Consider the following 21,954-nt stretch of genomic DNA (forward strand, 5'->3'; position numbering starts at 1 on the left):
CTTCTGTGCTGGCTAGGGTTCGAGTCTCCTGGTGGGAAAGTGTTCTAAAGTTGTATACTTCACTCTCGTGTTTAGGAGAGTTGTGCCTTAAGCATAGACACTGTGTCTTCCCATATTAACAGGGACTTGAAGAAATTAACGTCTAAATGACCCCTCAATTGCTCTAGTGCTCTTGGGAGGTGGTGATCTTTGGGGTATTTAAATACTCCGAAATTACCATCTCTTTTAAGGGTCTGAGCAGGTGGTGGAGAGGGTTAAGGCGTACCTGTTATGCCAGTTGCTGGAAGGCTTCTGTGCTGGCTAGGGTTCGAGTCTCCTGGTGGGAAAGTGTTCTAAAGTTGTATACTTCACTCTCGTATTTAGGAGAGTTGTGCCTTAAGCATAGACACTGTGTCTTCCCATATTAACAGGGACTTGATGAAATTAACGTCTAAATGACCCCTCACTTGCTCTAGTGCTCTTGGGAGGTGGTGATCTTTGGTGTATTTAAATACTCCGAAATTACCATCTCTTTTAAGGGTCTGAGCAGGTGGTGGAGAGGGTTAAGGCGTGCCTGTTATGCCAGTTGCTGGAAGGCTTCTGTGCTGGCTAGGGTTCGAGTCTCCTGGTGGGAAAGTGTTCTAAAGTTGTATACTTCACTCTCGTGTTTAGGAGAGTTGTGCCTTAAGCATAGACACTGTGTCTTCCCATATTAACAGGGACTTGATGAAATTAACGTCTAAATGACCCCTCACTTGCTCTAGTGCTCTTGGGAGGTGGTGATCTTTGGTGTATTTAAATACTCCGAAATTACCATCTCTTTTAAGGGTCTGAGCAGGTGGTGGAGAGGGTTAAGGCGTACCTGTTATGCCAGTTGCTGGAAGGCTTCTGTGCTGGCTAGGGTTCGAGTCTCCTGGTGGGAAAGTGTTCTAAAGTTGTATACTTCACTCTCGTGTTTAGGAGAGTTGTGCCTTAAGCATAGACACTGTGTCTTCCCATATTAACAGGGACTTGATGAAATTAACGTCTAAATGACCCCTCACTTGCTCTAGTGCTCTTGGGAGGTGGTGATCTTTGGTGTATTTAAATACTCTGAAATTACCATCTCTTTTAAGGGTCTGAGCAGGTGGTGGAGAGGGTTAAGGCGTACCTGTTATGCCAGTTGCTGGAAGGCTTCTGTGCTGGCTAGGGTTCGAGTCTCCTGGTGGGAAAGTGTTCTAAAGTTGTATACTTCACTCTCGTGTTTAGGAGAGTTGTGCCTTAAGCGTAGACACTGTGTCTTCCCATATTAACAGGGACTTGATGAAATTAACGTCTAAATGACCCCTCACTTGCTCTAGTGCTCTTGGGAGGTGGTGATCTTTGGTGTATTTAAATACTCCGAAATTACCATCTCTTTTAAGGGTCTGAGCAGGTGGTGGAGAGGGTTAAGGCGTACCTGTTATGCCAGTTGCTGGAAGGCTTCTGTGCTGGCTAGGGTTCGAGTCTCCTGGTGGGAAAGAGTTCTAAAGTTGTATACTTCACTCTCGTGTTTAGTAGAGTTGCGCCTTAAGCATAGACACTGTGTCTTCCCATATTAACAGGGACTTGTTGAAATTAACGTCTAAATGACCCCTCACTTGCTCTAGTGCTCTTGGGAGGTGGTGATCTTTGGTGTATTTAAATACTCCGAAATTACCATCTCTTTTAAGGGTCTGAGCAGGTGGTGGAGAGGGTTAAGGCGTACCTGTTATGCCAGTTGCTGGAAGGCTTCTGTGCTGGCTAGGGTTCGAGTCTCCTGGTGGGAAAGTGTTCTAAAGTTGTATACTTCACTCTCGTGTTTAGGAGAGTTGTGCCTTAAGCGTAGACACTGTGTCTTCCCATATTAACAGGGACTTGATGAAATTAACGTCTAAATGACCCCTCACTTGCTCTAGTGCTCTTGGGAGGTGGTGATCTTTGGTGTATTTAAATACTCCGAAATTACCATCTCTTTTAAGGGTCTGAGCAGGTGGTGGAGAGGGTTAAGGCGTACCTGTTATGCCAGTTGCTGGAAGGCTTCTGTGCTGGCTAGGGTTCGAGTCTCCTGGTGGGAAAGAGTTCTAAAGTTGTATACTTCACTCTCGTGTTTAGTAGAGTTGCGCCTTAAGCATAGACACTGTGTCTTCCCATATTAACAGGGACTTGATGAAATTAACGTCTAAATGACCCCTCACTTGCTCTAGTGCTCTTGGGAGGTGGTGATCTTTGGTGTATTTAAATACTCTGAAATTACCATCTCTTTTAAGGGTCTGAGCAGGTGGTGGAGAGGGTTAAGGCGTACCTGTTATGCCAGTTGCTGGAAGGCTTCTGTGCTGGCTAGGGTTCGAGTCTCCTGGTGGGAAAGAGTTCTAAAGTTGTATACTTCACTCTCGTGTTTAGTAGAGTTGCGCCTTAAGCATAGACACTGTGTCTTCCCATATTAACAGGGACTTGATGAAATTAACGTCTAAATGACCCCTCACTTGCTCTAGTACTCTTGGGAGGTGGTGATCTTTGGTGTATTTAAATACTCCGAAATTACCATCTCTTTTAAGGGTCTGAGCAGGTGGTGGAGAGGGTTAAGGCGTACCTGTTATGCCAGTTGCTGGAAGGCTTCTGTGCTGGCTAGGGTTCGAGTCTCCTGGTGGGAAAGTGTTCTAAAGTTGTATACTTCACTCTCGTGTTTAGGAGAGTTGTGCCTTATATATATATATATATATATATATATATATATATATATATATATATATATATATATATATATATATATATATATATATAAATATATGTCGTACCTAGTAGCCAGAATGCACTTCTCAGCCTATTATGCAAGGCCCGATTTGCCTAATAAGCCAAGTTTTCCTGAATTAATATATTTTCTCAATTTTTTTTCTTATGAAATGATAAAGCTACCCATTTCATTATGTATGAGGTCAATTTTTTTTTATTGGAGTTAAAATTAACGTAGATATAAGACCGAACCTAACCAACCCTACCTAACCTAACCTAACCTATCTTTATAGGTTAGGTTAGGTTAGGTTAGGTAGGTTAGGTAGTCGAAAACACATTAATTCAAGAAAACTTGGCTTATTAGTCAAATCGGGCCTTGCATAGTAGGCTGAGAAGTGCGTTCTGGCTACTAGGTACGACATATATATATATATATATATATATATATATATATATATATATATATATATATATATATATATATATATATATATATATATATATATATATATGTCGTACCTAGTAGCCAGAACGCACTTCTCAGCCTACTATGCAAGGCCCAATTTGCCTAATAAGCCAAGTTTTCATGAATTAATCGTTTCTCGACTACCTAACCTACCTAACCTAACCTAACCTAACTTTTTCGGCTACCTAACCTAACCTAACCTATAAAGATAGGTTAGGTTAGGTAGAGTTGGTTAGGTTCGGTCATATATCTACGTTAATTTTAACTCCAAAAAAAAAAAATTAACCTCATACATAATGAAATAGGTAGCTTTATCATTTCATAAGAAAAAAATTAGAGAAAATATATTAATTCAGGAAAACTTGGCTTATTAGGCAAATCGGGCCTTGCCTAGTAGGCCGAGAAGTGCGTTCTGGCTACTAGGTACGACATATATATATATATATATATATATATATATATATATATATATATATATATATATATATATATATATATATATATATATATATATATATATTTATACCCTAGAAGGGGTACCACCTCTGGTGCAAGTGTAGGGACCCATAGCCTCGGAGAAGAAAATATAGAGTACTCAGAGAAGACCTTGTGGATCCTCACTGAACACTTTGATATTTTCTTCTCCTACCACCCCTATTCTTTTGGTAAGTGTGTATATTTATCTAACTTTATTTGAAAATGTTATTACACAAAAAAGTTACAATATTGATTACATACATGGTACAAGGCTGCTTGTCACAAGTTGAACAGCTCCTCCAGCTCCTGAGATGGCGGGCAGGAACCGGGGATGCAGTGAGCATTTCCTCTCCGGATTGCCACACTAAGGCGCTGAAAAAGAAAACTGGCAGCTCTAGGGTCTCTAGTTGTTTCGATTAACTTAGACCCCAACTCCTTCAAAAAGCTAGCAGCACTTTTACCCCAGGCACCAAGTGTCTCTGAGGCAATGGGGACAAAAAAAAAAAAATATATATACATATATATATATATATATATATATATATATATATATATATATATATATATATAAATATATATATATATATATATATATATATATATATGTATATATATATATATATATATATATATATATATATATATATATATATATATATATATATACATACTAGGTACGACATATATATATATATGTCGTACATATATATATATATGTCGTACCTAGTAGCCAGAACTCACTTCTCAGCCTACTATGCAAGGCCCGATTTGACTAATAAGCCAAGTTTTCATGAATTAATGTGTTTTCGACTACCTAACCTACCTAACCTAACCTAACTTTTTCGGCTACCTAACCTAACCTAACCTATAAAGATAGGTTAGGTTAGGTTAGGTAGGGTTGGTTAGGTTCGGTCATATATCTACGTTAATTTTAACTCCAATAAAAAAAAAATTGACCTCATACATAATGAAATGGGTAGCTTTATCATTTCATAAGAAAAAAAATTAGAGAAAATATATTAATTCAGGAAAACTTGGCTTATTAGGCAAATCGGGCCTTGCCTAGTAGGCCGAGAAGTGCGTTCTGGCTACTAGGTACGACATATATATATATATATATATATATATATATATATATATATATATATATATATATATATATATATATATATATATATATATATATTTATACCCTAGAAGGGGTACCACCTCTGGTGCAAGTGTAGGGACCCATAGCCTCGGAGAAGAAAATATAGAGTACTCAGAGAAGACCTTGTGGATCCTCACTGAACACTTTGATATTTTCTTCTCCTACCACCCCTATTCTTTTGGTAAGTGTGTATATTTATCTAACTTTATTTGAAAATGTTATTACACAAAAAAGTTACAATATTGATTACATACATGGTACAAGGCTGCTTGTCACAAGTTGAACAGCTCCTCCAGCTCCTGAGATGGCGGGCAGGAACCGGGGATGCAGTGAGCATTTCCTCTCCGGATTGCCACACTAAGGCGCTGAAAAAGAAAACTGGCAGCTCTAGGGTCTCTAGTTGTTTCGATTAACTTAGACCCCAACTCCTTCAAAAAGCTAGCAGCACTTTTACCCCAGGCACCAAGTGTCTCTGAGGCAATGGGGACAAAAAAAAAAAAATATATATACATATATATATATATATATATATATATATATATATATATATATATATATATATAAATATATATATATATATATATATATATATATATATGTATATATATATATATATATATATATATATATATATATATATATATATATATATATATATATACATACTAGGTACGACATATATATATATATGTCGTACATATATATATATATGTCGTACCTAGTAGCCAGAACTCACTTCTCAGCCTACTATGCAAGGCCCGATTTGACTAATAAGCCAAGTTTTCATGAATTAATGTGTTTTCGACTACCTAACCTACCTAACCTAACCTAACTTTTTCGGCTACCTAACCTAACCTAACCTATAAAGATAGGTTAGGTTAGGTTAGGTAGGGTTGGTTAGGTTCGGTCATATATCTACGTTAATTTTAACTCCAATAAAAAAAAAATTGACCTCATACATAATGAAATGGGTAGCTTTATCATTTCATAAGAAAAAAAATTAGAGAAAATATATTAATTCAGGAAAACTTGGCTTATTAGGCAAATCGGGCCTTGCATAGTAGGGCGAGTACGACCTTCTGGCTACTAGGTACAACATATATATATATATATATATATATATATATATATATATATATATATATATATATATATATATATATATATATATATATATATATATATATATATATATATATATATGCAATAATGGTCACATAAACACTGATCCAAGTATGCAGAATAACCACATGTGAAAAATAGAAAATGCTTAACGCGTTTTCGGCTAATTCGCCTTCATTACAGCAAAGTAGAAGGAAGATAAGAAAACAATGCTGATCAGACCTTTATATCCGCCTGGGCAGATCACCTGACCATCAAAAATAAGCGGAGGAAAGGAATTATAAGAAAGAAGGTAACTGCAGAAGGCCTATTGGCCCATACGAGGCAGCTCCTATTAATATCTCCAAGTGTCGTGTTAAATGATTGCTATATTGTTTTGACGTGCTATTTTGAGGCTTAAATAGGGATCCAACTTGTACATACCGGGGCTCACATTAAGGCTGTTGTTACCATGTTTGATCAGAGCAGACTCGATCACGTTTCGTTCAACAAAATCCTTACTTTTAACAATACATTTTGCCCCTGTGAAGTCGATAGAATGATTACATAAACTGGAATGTAAATACAATGCACTGGAGTGCTGGAAGAAAAGAAGTTAAAATACCCAAAATCGAACTTGGATCTTGCGTTTGGTCAAGCAAAAAGGACTTTCTACAAACAGACTACTAAGTCTAAACCAGAACTGAAAAATTCGTTGGTATTACCATATTCTGATGGTCTAGTAAATCTTGCCCCAGCCCTGAAGAACCTTAATATTAATCTAGTGTTCAAAAATGATAATACAGTTAAGTCCATGTTAATTAAGAACTCGCCCTTGTCTGTAGCAGGTTGTGTGTATTCCATCCCTTGTAATGAGTGTGCATGTGTTTACATCGGCCAGACAGGTAAATCTCTTTCCTCGCGTTTAAAACAACATTCATATGCTATTCGTACAGCCCAGCACTCCAGTGCTGGGCTGTACGTTATTGTGGTTATTCTGCACACACACATATATATATATATATATGTATATATATATATATATATATATATATATATATATATATATATATATATATATATATATATATATATATATATATATCACATTTTTTTTTATTAGAGTTAAAATTAACGTAGATATATGACCGAACCTAACCAACCCTACCTAACCTAACCTAACCTAACTTTTTCCGCTACCTAACCTAACCTAACCTATAAAGATAGGTTAGGTTAGGTTAGGTAGGGTTGGTTAGGTTCGGTCATATATCTACGTTAATTTTAACTCTAATAAAAAAAATTGACCTCATATATAATGAAATGGGCAGCTTTATCATTTCATAAGAAAAAAATTAGAGAAAATATATTAATTCAGGTAAACTTGGCTTATTAGGCAAATCGGGCCTTGAATAGTAGGCCGAGAAGTGCGTTCTGGCTACTAGGTACGACATAAATATATATATGTGTGTGTGTGTGTGTGTGTGTATGTTGTACCTAGTAGCCAGAACGTCGTCCTCGGCCTGCTATGCAAGGCCCGATTTGCGTAATAAGTCAAGTTTTCCTGAATTAGTATATTTTCTCTAATTTTTTTCTTATGAAATGACAAAGCTACCCATTGCACTATGTATGAGGTCAATTATATCTTCTGATTCTGACGATCTACTATAAAACCAAGAAAACGGCCAACCTACTCATGAGAAACTCTCCAGACACAAAGCAGAACGCTTTAAAAGAGACCAATGTCGTCTATGCCTTCAAATGCCCACTTGGGGACTGTAAGCCTGAAAGAATTCAGTATATAGGCAAGACAACAACATCTCTTTCCAGGCGATTAACGATGCATAAGCAACAGGTCTCCATTAAGGAACATATAATCTCTTCCCACAACCAGACCATCACCAGAGAAGTCTTAACAAAAAACACGGAAATCATCGATAGATACTGCGATAGCAGGCGGCTAGATATCTGTGAGGCACTACACATTAAGTAGTCGACACCAGCAATCAGCAGCCAATTAATGCACAACTATATTCTACCCACTTCAAGACTCTGCACCAATATAGAAGCATCAAGAAATATGGGCCAATAGGCCCTTTGCAGTTACTTCCATTCTTCCCTTTAACTTACAAAATATTATACCCATTGTTTCGTGTTCTGTCTTGTGTTGAAAATTTGTTTTCACCTGTTGTAACACATCACCTCACCCAAATGCAGGTATAAAATCGAAGATGTTTAAGCTCTGTTCAGTTATAGTTGTGTGTGTGTAAACTAAAGTCTTTGAAAATGTAATAAGTTTTACGAAACGCGCTCAAGTGTCGCGTCAGACTAGAAATAAAAATGAATTTTGGAGAATTGATTTTTCAGTTACCATCAACAGTGAAGAAAAATATAAGAAACATTGAGAAAATTCGTGTTAGAATTATTAATCCTACTTTTTCGGTCATATTTAATAATATATGTCTACAGGAAAGACTGCTACCAAAATATCCTAATATATATATATATATATATATATATATATATATATATATATATATATATATATATATATATATATATATATATATATATATATATATATAACTAGGCATCCGTCAATCCCGTGGGGTTATGGAGTTGTGCCCTGGGTGTCTAGTTGTTGTAGTCTAGTTGGATGCAGCGCCTGCTGTGGCTGTGAAGGCCAACCCGAGAATGACAGTTTCGATTGCAGCGAGCGCAGATAAACGCCGAAGCGGGTGCGTCTAACAGTGGTCAAGACCTCCTCTTAAATCTATTATCCTCCGCCTGCCTTTTCAGTTCATCCTCGAGTTGCTGGAGTCCCTTCTGCACTTTACATCTCCAGGCAGATCTGTTCGCAGCTGCTGCCTCCCAAGTGTTGATGTCGATGTTCATCTGCTTGAGGTCGCGTTTGCAGGCATCTTTTAAACGCAGCTGAGGTCTTCCGGTGGGTCTCCTTCCTGATGCCAGTTCTCCATACAAGAGGTCCTTCGGTATGCGGCCATCGACCATGCGTGTGACATGGTCGATGGCAGGTCATATAGTAGGCTGAGAAGTGCGTTCTGGCTACTAGGTACGACATATATATATATATATATATATATATATATATATATATATATATATATATATATATATATATATATATATATATATATATATATATATATATATATATAATATATACGAAATAATAAATATAGGCAAAAATAATTTTGAGGCAATGGAGTGACTTGAAGCCACATTCTGGTGACTCCCAGGCACCTGCCTGGGTGTCTTAACAATATTTTAATATGTGAAGTTTTAACAATATTTTAATATGTGAAGCCGGAGGGCATTGCTAAAAACATCATGAGAATGATTTAAATCCTTGGCGTTCTGTTCCATCTTGAATTCTGCCGAACCTGACCGGCTTATTTCCGTTCAATTCCCCCAGACCATACTCCCTTGTAATGTTGGGTAAGGCTTACCCAAATAGTCTGGCTTCCATCTTCGGACAAACGGAAACACACACACAGACAGATAGATATTCTTTCTTTAAGTAATGGTACATGATTTTTCAGGAAAATACTTCAGCATATTTTTCGTCTACAGGGGAGTGCTCATTTTATTCTTCAGGGGAAGAATTTCTACCAATAAACTTTGGAATGGTTGCTGCAAAGGACAATCCAATCATTCCATCTCTAAATCGGAGGTAAAAATTGAATATATTGATGTTATACATATATAAATATATTATTTATTATATTTTGCTGGTAGATAGAAAATAGATTTAAAACACATTGTGAATAAACCACAAGAGTTTATTAAATTTTTGAAGTCTGTAGAGTCTTCAGATTCCGCAGTTTTAAATTACTGATAACTCTATTCACGTTTTGATAGAGAAGCTGTTGAAGTGTGTTTATTAATCGTCATTTTCAGAAACCCTCAGTTGGTGGGCAAGTACTAATTACTGTTTTGAGTGTTTTTGTTACATTAGAATAGACCATTCAATTACAGCTTTTAGAACAGTATGTCAAGGGTTGAATTATTGCATTTAAAAGGAGAAGCCACAGGAAACACCCACATTATAGATTTAATATTTTTCAATTAGAAAACCAACACACAAGAAAATAGATATATAAACCTTACAATTAAACAACCTACTAATACTTAAATCTCATATAATTGGCAATAGTACGCTGATTGCTTAATAATCTACACTCTTGTACTAACCATGACAAATAAGCACACACCGACATATATAGATTCAATAGTTTTGGAATATATATATGTTCCACCAGTATAGTTCAGAAATTGAGACCAGACGTTTTTACTAAGCACATGTTTCAAATTCCTGAGCTATGATTGTCGTTTTACAATCCATGACATCAAAGAATAAACTGTGATATCAACATTAAGTGTTGACCATAATGTTAGCGCTTGTAACCAGTCTTAAAGTAATATGTTGCTTATTATTTTCAAAAGTTTTCAACAAACACTTCTACTTCATTTCTAATCCAAGTTTTTTAATTCATATGTACATAATTCATTTCTAATTTTCAATAATTATTCCTATGTAGATATTTTTTTCTTAATTGAAATCATAACATTTAATCATAAAATATACTTTAAAAATTCAGGATTTTTTCAACAGTGTTTTACTTATGCAGGCGATGAGTCACAATAACGTGGCTGAAGTATGTTGACCAGACCACACACTAGAAGTTGAAGGGACGACGACGTTTCGGTCCGTCCTGGACCATTCTCAAGTCGATTTGAGAATCGACTTGAGAATGGTCCAGGACGGACCGAAACGTCGTCGTCCCTTCAACTTCTAGTGTGTGGTCTGGTCAACAGTGTTTTACTTAGCTAATGAGTTAGTAATATTAGAAATTGTTTCAGTTTATGTTTATCATAAACAAGCTTTTGCATTAAATACTTATCGGAGAATTCGATAAAAATGTTATGAGCTGGACTCTCAATATCTAATCTGACTATAAATTAGTGGTATCGAGATTAATTTTGTCTTTTTTATCTAATCCACTTGCATAAAAAAATACTACATATATTTTCTAGAAAAGATACTAATTTAACAATTTTAACCTGTCTCTCTGTTTATGTGTTTGTCTCTGTGTCTTTCTCGTCTATAAAAATAACTACTTAGGGTACCTGGCATTACATGGTTCTGTGTCTCCAATATTTCCATCTATCTATTCATCCAGCCATCCATCTATCTGTTTACACATCCATTTATCCACCCATCTATCTGTTTACAAATCCATTTATCTACCCGTCCAGCTATTCATTCATCTATCCACCCTTTTATCTGTTTCTCTATCAATCGATCCATCCATCCATCTATCTATCCCCTTATTCTTACATCCGTCCCTCTACTTACCAGTCTATCTTTCTGTCCATCCATCTATTTATCAACTATCCATCCAACTACCTAAGCGCAATGTTAGGTATTTATATTCATCTCATTACCATCGGCAAGTGAGGAGAGGATGACATGAAACATGAATAATGTATAGTACAGTCAAATTAGCCTCAAAACAGGCTGAAATTAGACATTCAAAATAACAAGCTTCGACCGTTTGGGATTTGTTTTGAGTAGTCTCAGGATTGCCTGCAAAATAGTCCTCACAACATCCAGTTTTCCAATAGTTTTGAAAACGAAATCAGTCATATTGGATTTGTGCAAGGTTTATGAATACTATTACAGGCAAACTAACTAACCTGGGAGGTTGATCCATATTTAAAAAAAAAATTATGAGAATGTGCTTTAGTAGTAATATAATATTGTTCACTTGTTTTTTTGCCCATTTTAATGATTTGAAAAATATTTGTGGAACCTTTTCTGCTCAAAAGTTACGTTTTTAGTCAATCAAATGTAAACAAAGAACTATTTTGAAAAAAGTCTTTGAATATAAGTTTTAAAGATTAGAAGATAATGCAGATATTATATATAGGTTTACTTCTATTAACTGAATGTGAGCGAGTGGATGGGTTTGTGTTCAGGCAAACACAAATGAGCACCAGCAACTGGGCTGACAGTGTCATAGTGTCGCGGCGGATATTGGGGCGATTTGAGTCCAAAATTCGTATTGATTTGTTGTGAAACTTGGGTAATAAACAAAGAGTAGAAAACCTGTGGCAGACTGTCTATGCGAAGAATAGCGTGGTCCATATGCTAAGAGGACGGGCATATTCTAGAGTAGTCCTTTGTTGATCCTTCATGCTTTAGCTACCCTTCTTCTTGAGGAAAGTACAGATGATGACATCTTTAAGTCAATGTTTGAAGGAGTTCTAAACTTCGCTTTTTAACTGCATCTAATACTCAAAAAATAGTTGATTCCCAAATTCTTGAAAAATTAACAAATTTGTTTGAGAGGAATGTAAAAAAAAAGATAAAACGAAGGGTGGGCACACTGCAAAACTTTGGTCACAATACATAATAAATTAAATAAATACTGTTTTTCTTTATCCGAGCTGAGCGCTGCTTTGATTGGCAGCTACATTAATACAATGTACAGTACATGCTATCATACTTTCATGCAGTTGGCCACTTCCACCCCTGAAAATTCTCCAGATGTTTATCTCCAAGAAATGCTGAAGCTGGAAAACTAAATTAAAATGAAAGAATTTCAAAAACTTCCTACACTTCTTCACTATTCGTAGATGGAGCAAATTCTGGACTGATGTCTTCCCATATATGACCATAGAGCAGGTTCTAATTCGTTAAATGAAGAACATAAGATGACTTACTTATGTTCTAGATGATCATATCTACATTTGCAACGTGGTTGCATACTATGCCATTCACCTCATGAGTTGTGGACTATATTGAAGAATTTGCCAACTCTATTGAAGAAATTCAGTAGAGAATTTGTGGACTCGATTGAAGAATTTCTCTATCCTCAGAACAGCACATAGATCTGAGGTCATCAAGACAGGATCAGGACAGGGCAGACATCCAAAAGTTTATGAACTGGTTGCATGTCCACTATCCTTTCAAAATGCCTTCATTTGATCTGATTCCTCTCTCCATCGGAACTATTGGAGACAGTTTAATAAACTGTGATCGACTTTTAGAAATCAGACTATCATCTCTCAAAAGTACTGTTGGTAAGTTCTTTACTGAAATCCACTACCAGTGCAAGGAAAATGCAAAATCTTTGTCTTCTCTGAGGAATGTTGTAAGGGTAGACATTGAAGACATTCTTATTAACTCAAACCAGCGTTTTCACAGAATGATATCCATTGTGCAAAGTGCGAAGTGACGAAGAGTTGGCAGAGTTTATTGTATAATTGGCCTCACATCCACCATCATTTTTTGATGATACGGTTATCCGGAAGGGTACGAAATCATCTCTTGTTTATCTTCTAAATACATTTTGTATCAAGAAGAGATATAAATGTATCTCCTAGATACATTCATACTCTACAACTTTTGTGCAAAGACTTTTTCAAAATAATTCGTCGTTTACATTTGAGTGATGAAAAACATAACTTTTCAACCGGGAATTGCCAAAATATTTTTCAAATCATAAAAATTGGCCAAAAGGTTTTAAAAATTGTAAACAACACTATTAAAGCACGTTCCCTTAGAACCATTTAAAAAAGAATCAACCTTTCAGATCAGTAATTTCGCCTGAAGCCTGAAAGTTGTTTTTACAAACCCTTAAATTTAACAAATAAGGACGACTTCTTTTTCAAAACCGCATTTTTGGGGACCTTTTTTTATGGACGATTTTGAGATCTCCCGAAACAAACCCCAACTGGTCCCAGCTTGTTATTTTGAATGTAAACCTCAAATTCTAATTTGACTGTACTATTAATACTCAATACACAAATAACATAAGTTCAGAAAATAAATAAAAAGGTTTCACAACATTCACCTGAAACATTATCTTATATGGCAACACAGCTCAGTTCTCGACTAACTGAGGTAACTGATGTAGTCAGTTATTTCAGATAGATAGATAGATTGATGGATAGTTGAGTGAAACGAATGATGAATAGATAGATGGTAAAAAGACAGCTATTTCTATTAATGCTTTAGAATAGATTGATGAAGGAGTAGGTGGATTGATAGACAGACAGGTAGATGAATAAACAGAGGGACAGATAGATGGATGGACAGAAGGAGAAATAGATGAAAAGATGGATATATAGATGATTGGATAAATTGATGGATGTACAGGAAGATGGATACATGGAGAAATAGATGGAATGATGGAGGGATATCTAGATGGATGGATAGAAAGCCGAATTGATAGATGGATACAAAGTTGGATCGATAGATGAATAGATGGATGATTAAATAGATAGATGGATTTATGGATAGATAGATTGAAAAATGAACTAAGGAATATATTGATGAATTGATAGATGGACAGATAGATGGATGTTAAGATGGATAAACAGATGGAAGAATGGGTGAATTGAAAGATAGATAGATAGATAGATGGAACCACAAATAGGTTGATAGAAAGTTAGATTAATGAATGCATGGGCATAAGGAGAAGTGAATGGATAGATGAATGGATAGGTGTATAAATAGTTGGAAAGGTAATAAATTGTTGGTTGTGTAATTGACAGAGGGATAGACAGATATAATAGTTAGATTAAAAGCTAGATGGGTAAATGGACGGAGGGATTGACAGATTAATATGTAGATTAATAGCTAAATGAGTAAATGGACAGAAGGTTGGGAAAGATTAATGAAAAGATTGATAGATGGCAAGGTAAACATTTTGAAAACGACATTTCTTTGTTTTCAGTATGTTTTGGAGCTGTATTTTGAGAATTTGTAAAAACTATAATGTAACGTATAGCAAAAATGTTTTTAATTTTTTTTTAATGTTATGACATAATGTCTTAAGGCAAACCTATTCAAAATGATTGCGCAAATTATTTCAGTATTTCATCATTAATTAGTAATAATAGGTTTAAAACCCAAACGTTCATTTGTGAAATTTATGTAAACAATTTACACAAGGACTTTCGCACTCCCCAGAGTGCTTTGTAAAAGTCTGAAGATGTGATTAGGACAAAGATTAACATCTCAACGTCTAATAAGGCGGCCATCCTGGGTCGAGTCTTCTTATGTTTCTTGACCTCTTGCCCATGTCACCTATATTTCCGACTGCCAATATACCTGCAGTAATATATATATATATATATATATATATATATATATATATATATATATATATATATATATATATATATATATATATATATATATATGTCGTACCTAGTAGCCAGAACTCACTTCTCAGCCTACTATTCAAGGCCCGATTTGCCTAATAAGCCAAGTTTTCCTGAATTAATATATTTACTATATTTTTTTTCTTATGAAATGATAAAACAACCCTTTTCTCTATGTATGAGGTCAATTTTATGTTATTGGAGTTAAAATTAACGTAGATATATGACCGAACCTAACCAACCCTACCTAACCTAACCTAACCTATATTTATAGGTAAGGTTAGGTTAGGTAGCCAAAAAAAGCTAGGTTAGGTTAGGTTAGGTAGGTTAGGTAGACGAAAAAACATTAATTCATGAAAACTTGGCTTATTAGGCAAATCGGGCCTTGAATAGTAGGCTGAGAAGTGCGTTCTGGCTATTAGGTACGACATATATATATATATATATATATATATATATATATATATATATATATATATATATATATATATATATATATATATATTAGCATATTTTGGTAGCAGTCTTTCTTGTAAACATATGTTAATGCTAGAATCCACTCAGTAAAACATCTAAACTATTGGGACCTACTAAAGAGCTTAAATCTGTACTCCCTTGACCGCAGGCGGGAGATACATAATAATTTACACGTGGAAAATATTAGAGGGGCTGGTCCCAAACCTGCACACAGAAATAACATCACATGAGACCAGAAGACATGGCAGGATGTGCAGAATACCCCGTTGAAAACCAGAGGTGCAACAGGTACTCTGAGAGAGAACTCTATCAACATCAGAGGCCCGAGACTGTTCAACACGCTTCCGCTACACATAAGGGGCATAACTGGCAATCCCCTCACAGTGTTCAAGAGTGAACTGGATAAGCATCTCCAAAGGATACCTGATCAACCAGGCTGTGACTCATACGTCAGGCTGCGAGCAGCCGAGTCCAACAGCCTGGTTGATCAGTCCAGCAACCAGGAGGCCTGGTCGACGGCCGGGCCGCGGGGACGCTAAGCCCCGGAAGAACCTCAAGGTAACCTCAAGGTATGTTGTTAAATATGACCGAAAAAGTAAGATTAATAATTCTAACACGAATTTTCTCAATATTTCTTATGTTTCTTTTTACTGTTGATAATTGAAAAATCAATTCTCCAAAATTCATTTGTCTTTCTAGTCTGACGCGACGCTTGAACGCGTTTCGTATTAATGTATTACATTTTCAAAGACTTTAGTTTACACACACACAACTGTAACCTGAAAACACTTAACAGAGTTTTACTAATTCTAACGCTAAACAGCATGTCTTATATACTCGCATTTGGGTGAGGTAATATGTTGAAACAGTTTTGGATGAGGTAAACAAACTTTTTACCAACACAAGACAGAACACGGTTCAATGGGTATAAATTGGATAAGTGAAAGGGACGAATGGAAGTAACTGCAAAGGGCCTATTGGCCAATACTTCCTCTTGATGCTTTTATATTGGTACGGAGTCTTGAAGTGGGTAGAATATAGTTGTGGATTAATTGGCTGTTGATTGCTGGTGTTGACTTTTTTATGTGTCGTGCCTCGCAAATGTCAAGCCGCTTGCTATCGCTGTATCTGTCGATGATTTCTGTGTTGTTTGTTAAGACTTCTCTGGTGATGGTCTGGTTGTGGGAAGAGATTATATGTAACTTAATGGAGCCCTGTTGCTTATGCATTGTTAATCGCCTGGAAAGAGATGTTGTTGTCTTGCCTATATACTGAGTTCTTTGGGGCTTATCGTCCCCAAGTGGACATTTGAAGGCATAGACGACGCTGGTCTCTTCTAAGGAATTCTGCTTTGTGTCTGGAGAGTTTTTCATGAGTAGGTTGGCCGTTTTTTTGGTTTTATAGTAAATGGTCAATTGTATCTTCTGATTTTTGTTTGTAGGGATAACGTTCCAATTAACAATATCTTTCAGGAGCCTTTCCTCCGTTTTATGAGCTGTGGAAAAGAATTTCCTGTAAAATATTCTAATAGGGGGTACAGGAGTTGTGTTAGTTGACTCTTCAGAGGTTGCATGGCGTTTCACCTTCCTTTTTATGATGTCTTCAATGAAACCATTGGAGAAGCCGTTGTTGACTAGGACCTGCCTTACCCTACAGAGTTCTTCATCGATTTGCTGCAGTCCTTGACGAAAAGTTTAGAGACCTAAAGAGGATGGAAGAGAGAATTGGGGACTTGGACTCCCACGATGCCCTCTACCTTCTCACAAAGTGTCTTACCTTGCCCAGGCTAACATACTTCTTAAGGTGTGCACCAACTTTTGGCAACCCACTTCTAAATCAATATGATGAGCTCCTCAGGTCAATATTCAGGAAGGCGCTCAACCTAGATTTAGATGACAGTCAGTGGGACCAAGCAACACTACCAGTGAGATTTGGAGGGATAGGCATACGAAAGGCAACTGAGGTAGCACTTCCAGCATTCTTATCCTCATGTACAGCAGCCAAAGAATTGGTAGGGCAGATCCTACCAGAGCGTATGAGAGAGACAGCGGGAACTCATGATCAGACGTTCATCGAAGTAGCCAGACAATGGGACGCCATTGCACACCCTCAATCCCGACCACAAGTCCCAAAAGACCACAAGCAGGCCCACTTGGATAGCCCCATAATGGAATGATTGACAACGCTGATGCTGAAAACAAAGCCTACCTCCTAGCGGTAACAGCACCCCTATGCCGGGAATTTTTTATTTGCTTTGCCCAATGCAGCCCTGGGAACTCGCTTCAGTCATGACGCTCTCCGCATTGGAGTTGCCCTTCGCCTTGCCGCCCCCATCCTCATCGAACATAGGTGTATCTGCGGAACTGCGATGGCAGACCAATATGGTCGTCATGGTCTGGTATGTCGTAAATCACAAGGTAAGATTGCAAGACATGAAGAGGTCAACGATATCATCAAGAAGAGCCTCGCAATAGCCCGCTGCCCGGCACAAAGAGAACCACACTTATCCAGACCCAACTACCCTCAGAAGCGCCCAGATGGGGTCACCTTGCTTCCTTGGAAGGAGGGTGTGGGACTACACGTGCACTGCCACATTGGCCAGTACTTACCTCCACTACATCACACGTGAAATCGGTGGTGCTGCTTCTTTCAGGGAATCGCAAAAAATTATTTAATACAGAGGTCTGGCACACTGCTACAGCTTTGTTCCGATCGGCTCGGAGACCCTCGGTTCGTGGGGAAAATGCATTGAAGTTCCTGAAGGAATTGTGGGACAAATTGATCAGCGCTACAAAAGACCAGAGAGCAAAACGTTTCTTGTTCCAGCGCCTAAGTGTTGCGATCCAGGGGGGAAATGCCTGTTGCGTCGTGGGCACTACTCAAACTTCAGAGGAATTCGAAGAAGTGTTTGACTTGCAATAATGATCGAACCCGTCTGTGACATTCATCAATCTTTCCCATTGTCGTGTTTTTCAAGATATCCATAACCTTAAGCAAAAAAATATATATATATATATATATATATATATATATATATATATATATATATATATATATATATATATATATGTGTGTATGTATATCAATATATTTTGGTAGCAGTCTTTCTTGTAAACATATATTATTAAATATGACCGAAAAAGTAAGATTAATAATTCTAACGCGAATTTTCTCAATATTTCTTATATTTCTTTTCACTGTCGATGGTAATTGAAAAATCAATTCTCCAAAATTCATTTTTATTTCTAGTCTGACCAGTCAACAACAGAAGAAGAACAACAGTCTGGCTGGCCAGAAGTCAATCTAGTCTGACCAGAAATCAACACCAGCAATCATCAGCCAATTAATGCACAACTATATTCTACCCACTTCAAGACTCCAAACCAATATAGAAGCTTCAAGCAATATGAGCCAATAGGCCCTTTGCAGTTACTTCCATTCTTCCCTTTAAACATACCCAATATTATACCCATTGTTTCGTGTTTTGTCTTGTGTTTTCACCTCATCCAAAAATGTTGTAACATATCACCTCACCCAAATGCAGGTATATAAAGTGAAAGCCATTTAAATTATAGCATAGTAGGACTCTGTTTAGTGTTTGCAGGTTATAGTTGTGTGTGTAAACTAAAGTCTTTGAAAATGTAATAAGTTACTACGAAACGCGTTCAAGTGTCATATCAGACTAGAAATAAAAAATGAATTTTGGAGAACTGATTTTTCAATTACCATCGACAGTGAAAAGATACATAAGAAAATTGAGAAAATTCGTGTTAGAATTATTAATCTTACCTTTTCGGTCATATTTAATAATATATATATACATATATATATATATATATATATATATATATATATATATATATATATATATATATATATATATATATATATATATATATATATATATATATATATGTCGTACCTAGTAGCCAGAACTCACTTCTCAGCCTACTATCCAAGGCCCGATTTGCCTAATAAGCGAAGTTTTCCTGAATTAATATATTTTCTCTAGTTTTTTTCTTATGAAGTGATAAAGCTACCCATTTCATTATGTATGAGGTCATTTTTTTTTATTTGAGTTAAAATTAACGTAGATATGTGACCGAACCTAACTAACCCTACCTAACCTAACCTAACCTATCTTTATAGGTTAGATTAGGTTAGGTAGCCGAAAAAGTTAGGTTAGGTAGGTTAGGTTGTCGAAAAACAATTAATTCATGAAAACTTGGCTTATTAGGCAAATTGAGCCTTGCATAGTAGGCTGAGAAGTGCGTTCTGGCTACTAGGTACGACATATATATATATATATATATATATATATATATATATATATATATATGTCGTACCTAATAGCCAGAACGCACTTCTCAGCCTACTATGCAAGGCCCGATTTGCCTAATATGCCAAGTTTTCATGAAATAGTTGTTTTTCGACTACCTAACCTACCTAACCTAACCTAACCTAACTTTTTCGGCTACCTAACCTAACCTAACCTATAAAGATAGGTTAGGTTAGGTTAGGTAGGGTTGGTTAGGTTCGGTCATATATCTACGTTAATTTTAACTCCAATAAAAAAAATTGACCACATACATAATGAAATGGGTAGCTTTATCAATTCATAAGAAAAAAATTAGAGAAAATATATTAATTCAGGAAAACTTGGCATATTAGGCAAATCGGGCCTTGCATAGTAGGCTGAGAAGTGCGTTCTGGCTATTAGGTACGACATATGTATATATATATATATATATATATATATATATATATATATATATATATATATATATATATATATATATATATATATATATATATATATATATATATATATATGTCGTACCTAGTAGCCAGAACTCACTTCTCAGCCTACTATGCAAGGCTCAATTTGCCTAATAAGCCAAGTTTTCATGAATTAATTGTTTTTCGACTACCTAACCTACCTAACCTAACCTAACCTAACTTTTTCGGCTACCTAACCTAACCTAACCTATAAAGATAGGTTAGGTTAGGTTAGGTAGGGTTGGTTAGGTTTGGTCATATATCTACGTTAATTTAAACTCCAATAAAAAAAATTGACCTCATACATAATGAAATGGGTAGATTTATCATTTCATAAGAAAAAAATTAGAGAAAATATATTAATTCAGGAAAACTTGGATTATTAGGCAAATCGGGCCTTGCATAGTAGGCTGAGAAGTGCGTTCTGGCTACTAGGTACGACATATATATATATATCTATATATATATATATATGTCGTACCTAGTAGCCAGAACTCACTTCTATGCCTACTATTCAAGGCCCGATTTGCCTAATAAGCCAAGTTTTCATGAATTAATTGTTTTTCGTCTACCTAACCTACCTAACCTAACCTAACCTAACATTTTCGGCTACCTAACCTAACCTAACCTATAAAGATAGGTTAGGTTAGGTTAGGTAGGGTTGGTTAGGTTCGGTCATATATCTACGTAAATTTTAACTCCAATAAAAAAAAATTGACCTCATTCGTAATGTAATGGGTAGCTTTATCATTTCATAAGAAAAAAGTTAGAGAAAGTATATTAATTCAGGAAAACTTGGCTTATTAGGCAAATCGGGCCTTGGACAGTAGGCCGAGAAGTGCGTTCTGGCTATTAGGTACGACATATATATATATATATATATATATATATATATATATATATATATATATATATATATATATATATATATATATATATATGTCGTACCTAATAGCCAGAACGCACTTCTCAGCCTACTATTCAAGGCCCGATTTGCCTAATAAGCCAAGTTTTCATGAATTAATGTTTTTTCGTCTACCTAACCTACCTAACCTAACCTAACCTAGCTTTTTTTGGCAACCTAACCTAACCTTACCTATAAATATAGGTTAGGTTAGGTTAGGTAGGGTTGGTTAGGTTCGGTCATATATCTACGTTAATTTTAACTCCAATAAAAAAAAATTGACCTCATACATAGAGAAAAGGGTTGCTTTATCATTTCATAAGAAAAAAATTATAGTAAATATATTAATTCAGGAAAACTTGGCTTATTAGGCAAATCGGGCCTTGAATAGTAGGCTGAGAAGTGAGTTCTGGCTATTAGGTACGACATATATATATATATATATATATATATATATATATATATATATATATATATATATATATATATGTCGTACCTAGTAGCCAGAACTCACTTTTCAGCCTACTATGCAAGGCCCGATTTGCCTAATAAGCCTAGTTTTCATGAATTAATGTTTTTTCGACAACCTAACCTACCTAACCTAACCTAACCTAACGTTTTCGGCTACCTAACCTAACCTAACCTATAAAGATAGGTTAGGTTAGGTTAGGTAGGGTTGGTTAGGTTCGGTCATAT

General features: G+C 35.9%; 1 protein-coding gene across 1 annotated transcript in view; it reads left to right on the plus strand.

The window, feature by feature from the left end:
- LOC123762003 (uncharacterized) overlaps positions 1-21,954 on the plus strand; it is a 276,247-nt gene that overhangs the window by 243,043 nt on the left and 11,250 nt on the right. Inside the window, 1 exon segment of the mRNA XM_069335682.1 lies at positions 9,495-9,594. Within this exon segment, the coding sequence (XP_069191783.1) occupies positions 9,495-9,594 (100 nt within the window).

Source organism: Procambarus clarkii, chromosome 34 (genome assembly GCF_040958095.1).
Source record: "Procambarus clarkii isolate CNS0578487 chromosome 34, FALCON_Pclarkii_2.0, whole genome shotgun sequence".
In the NCBI taxonomy this organism is placed as follows: Eukaryota; Metazoa; Arthropoda; class Malacostraca; order Decapoda; family Cambaridae; genus Procambarus; species Procambarus clarkii.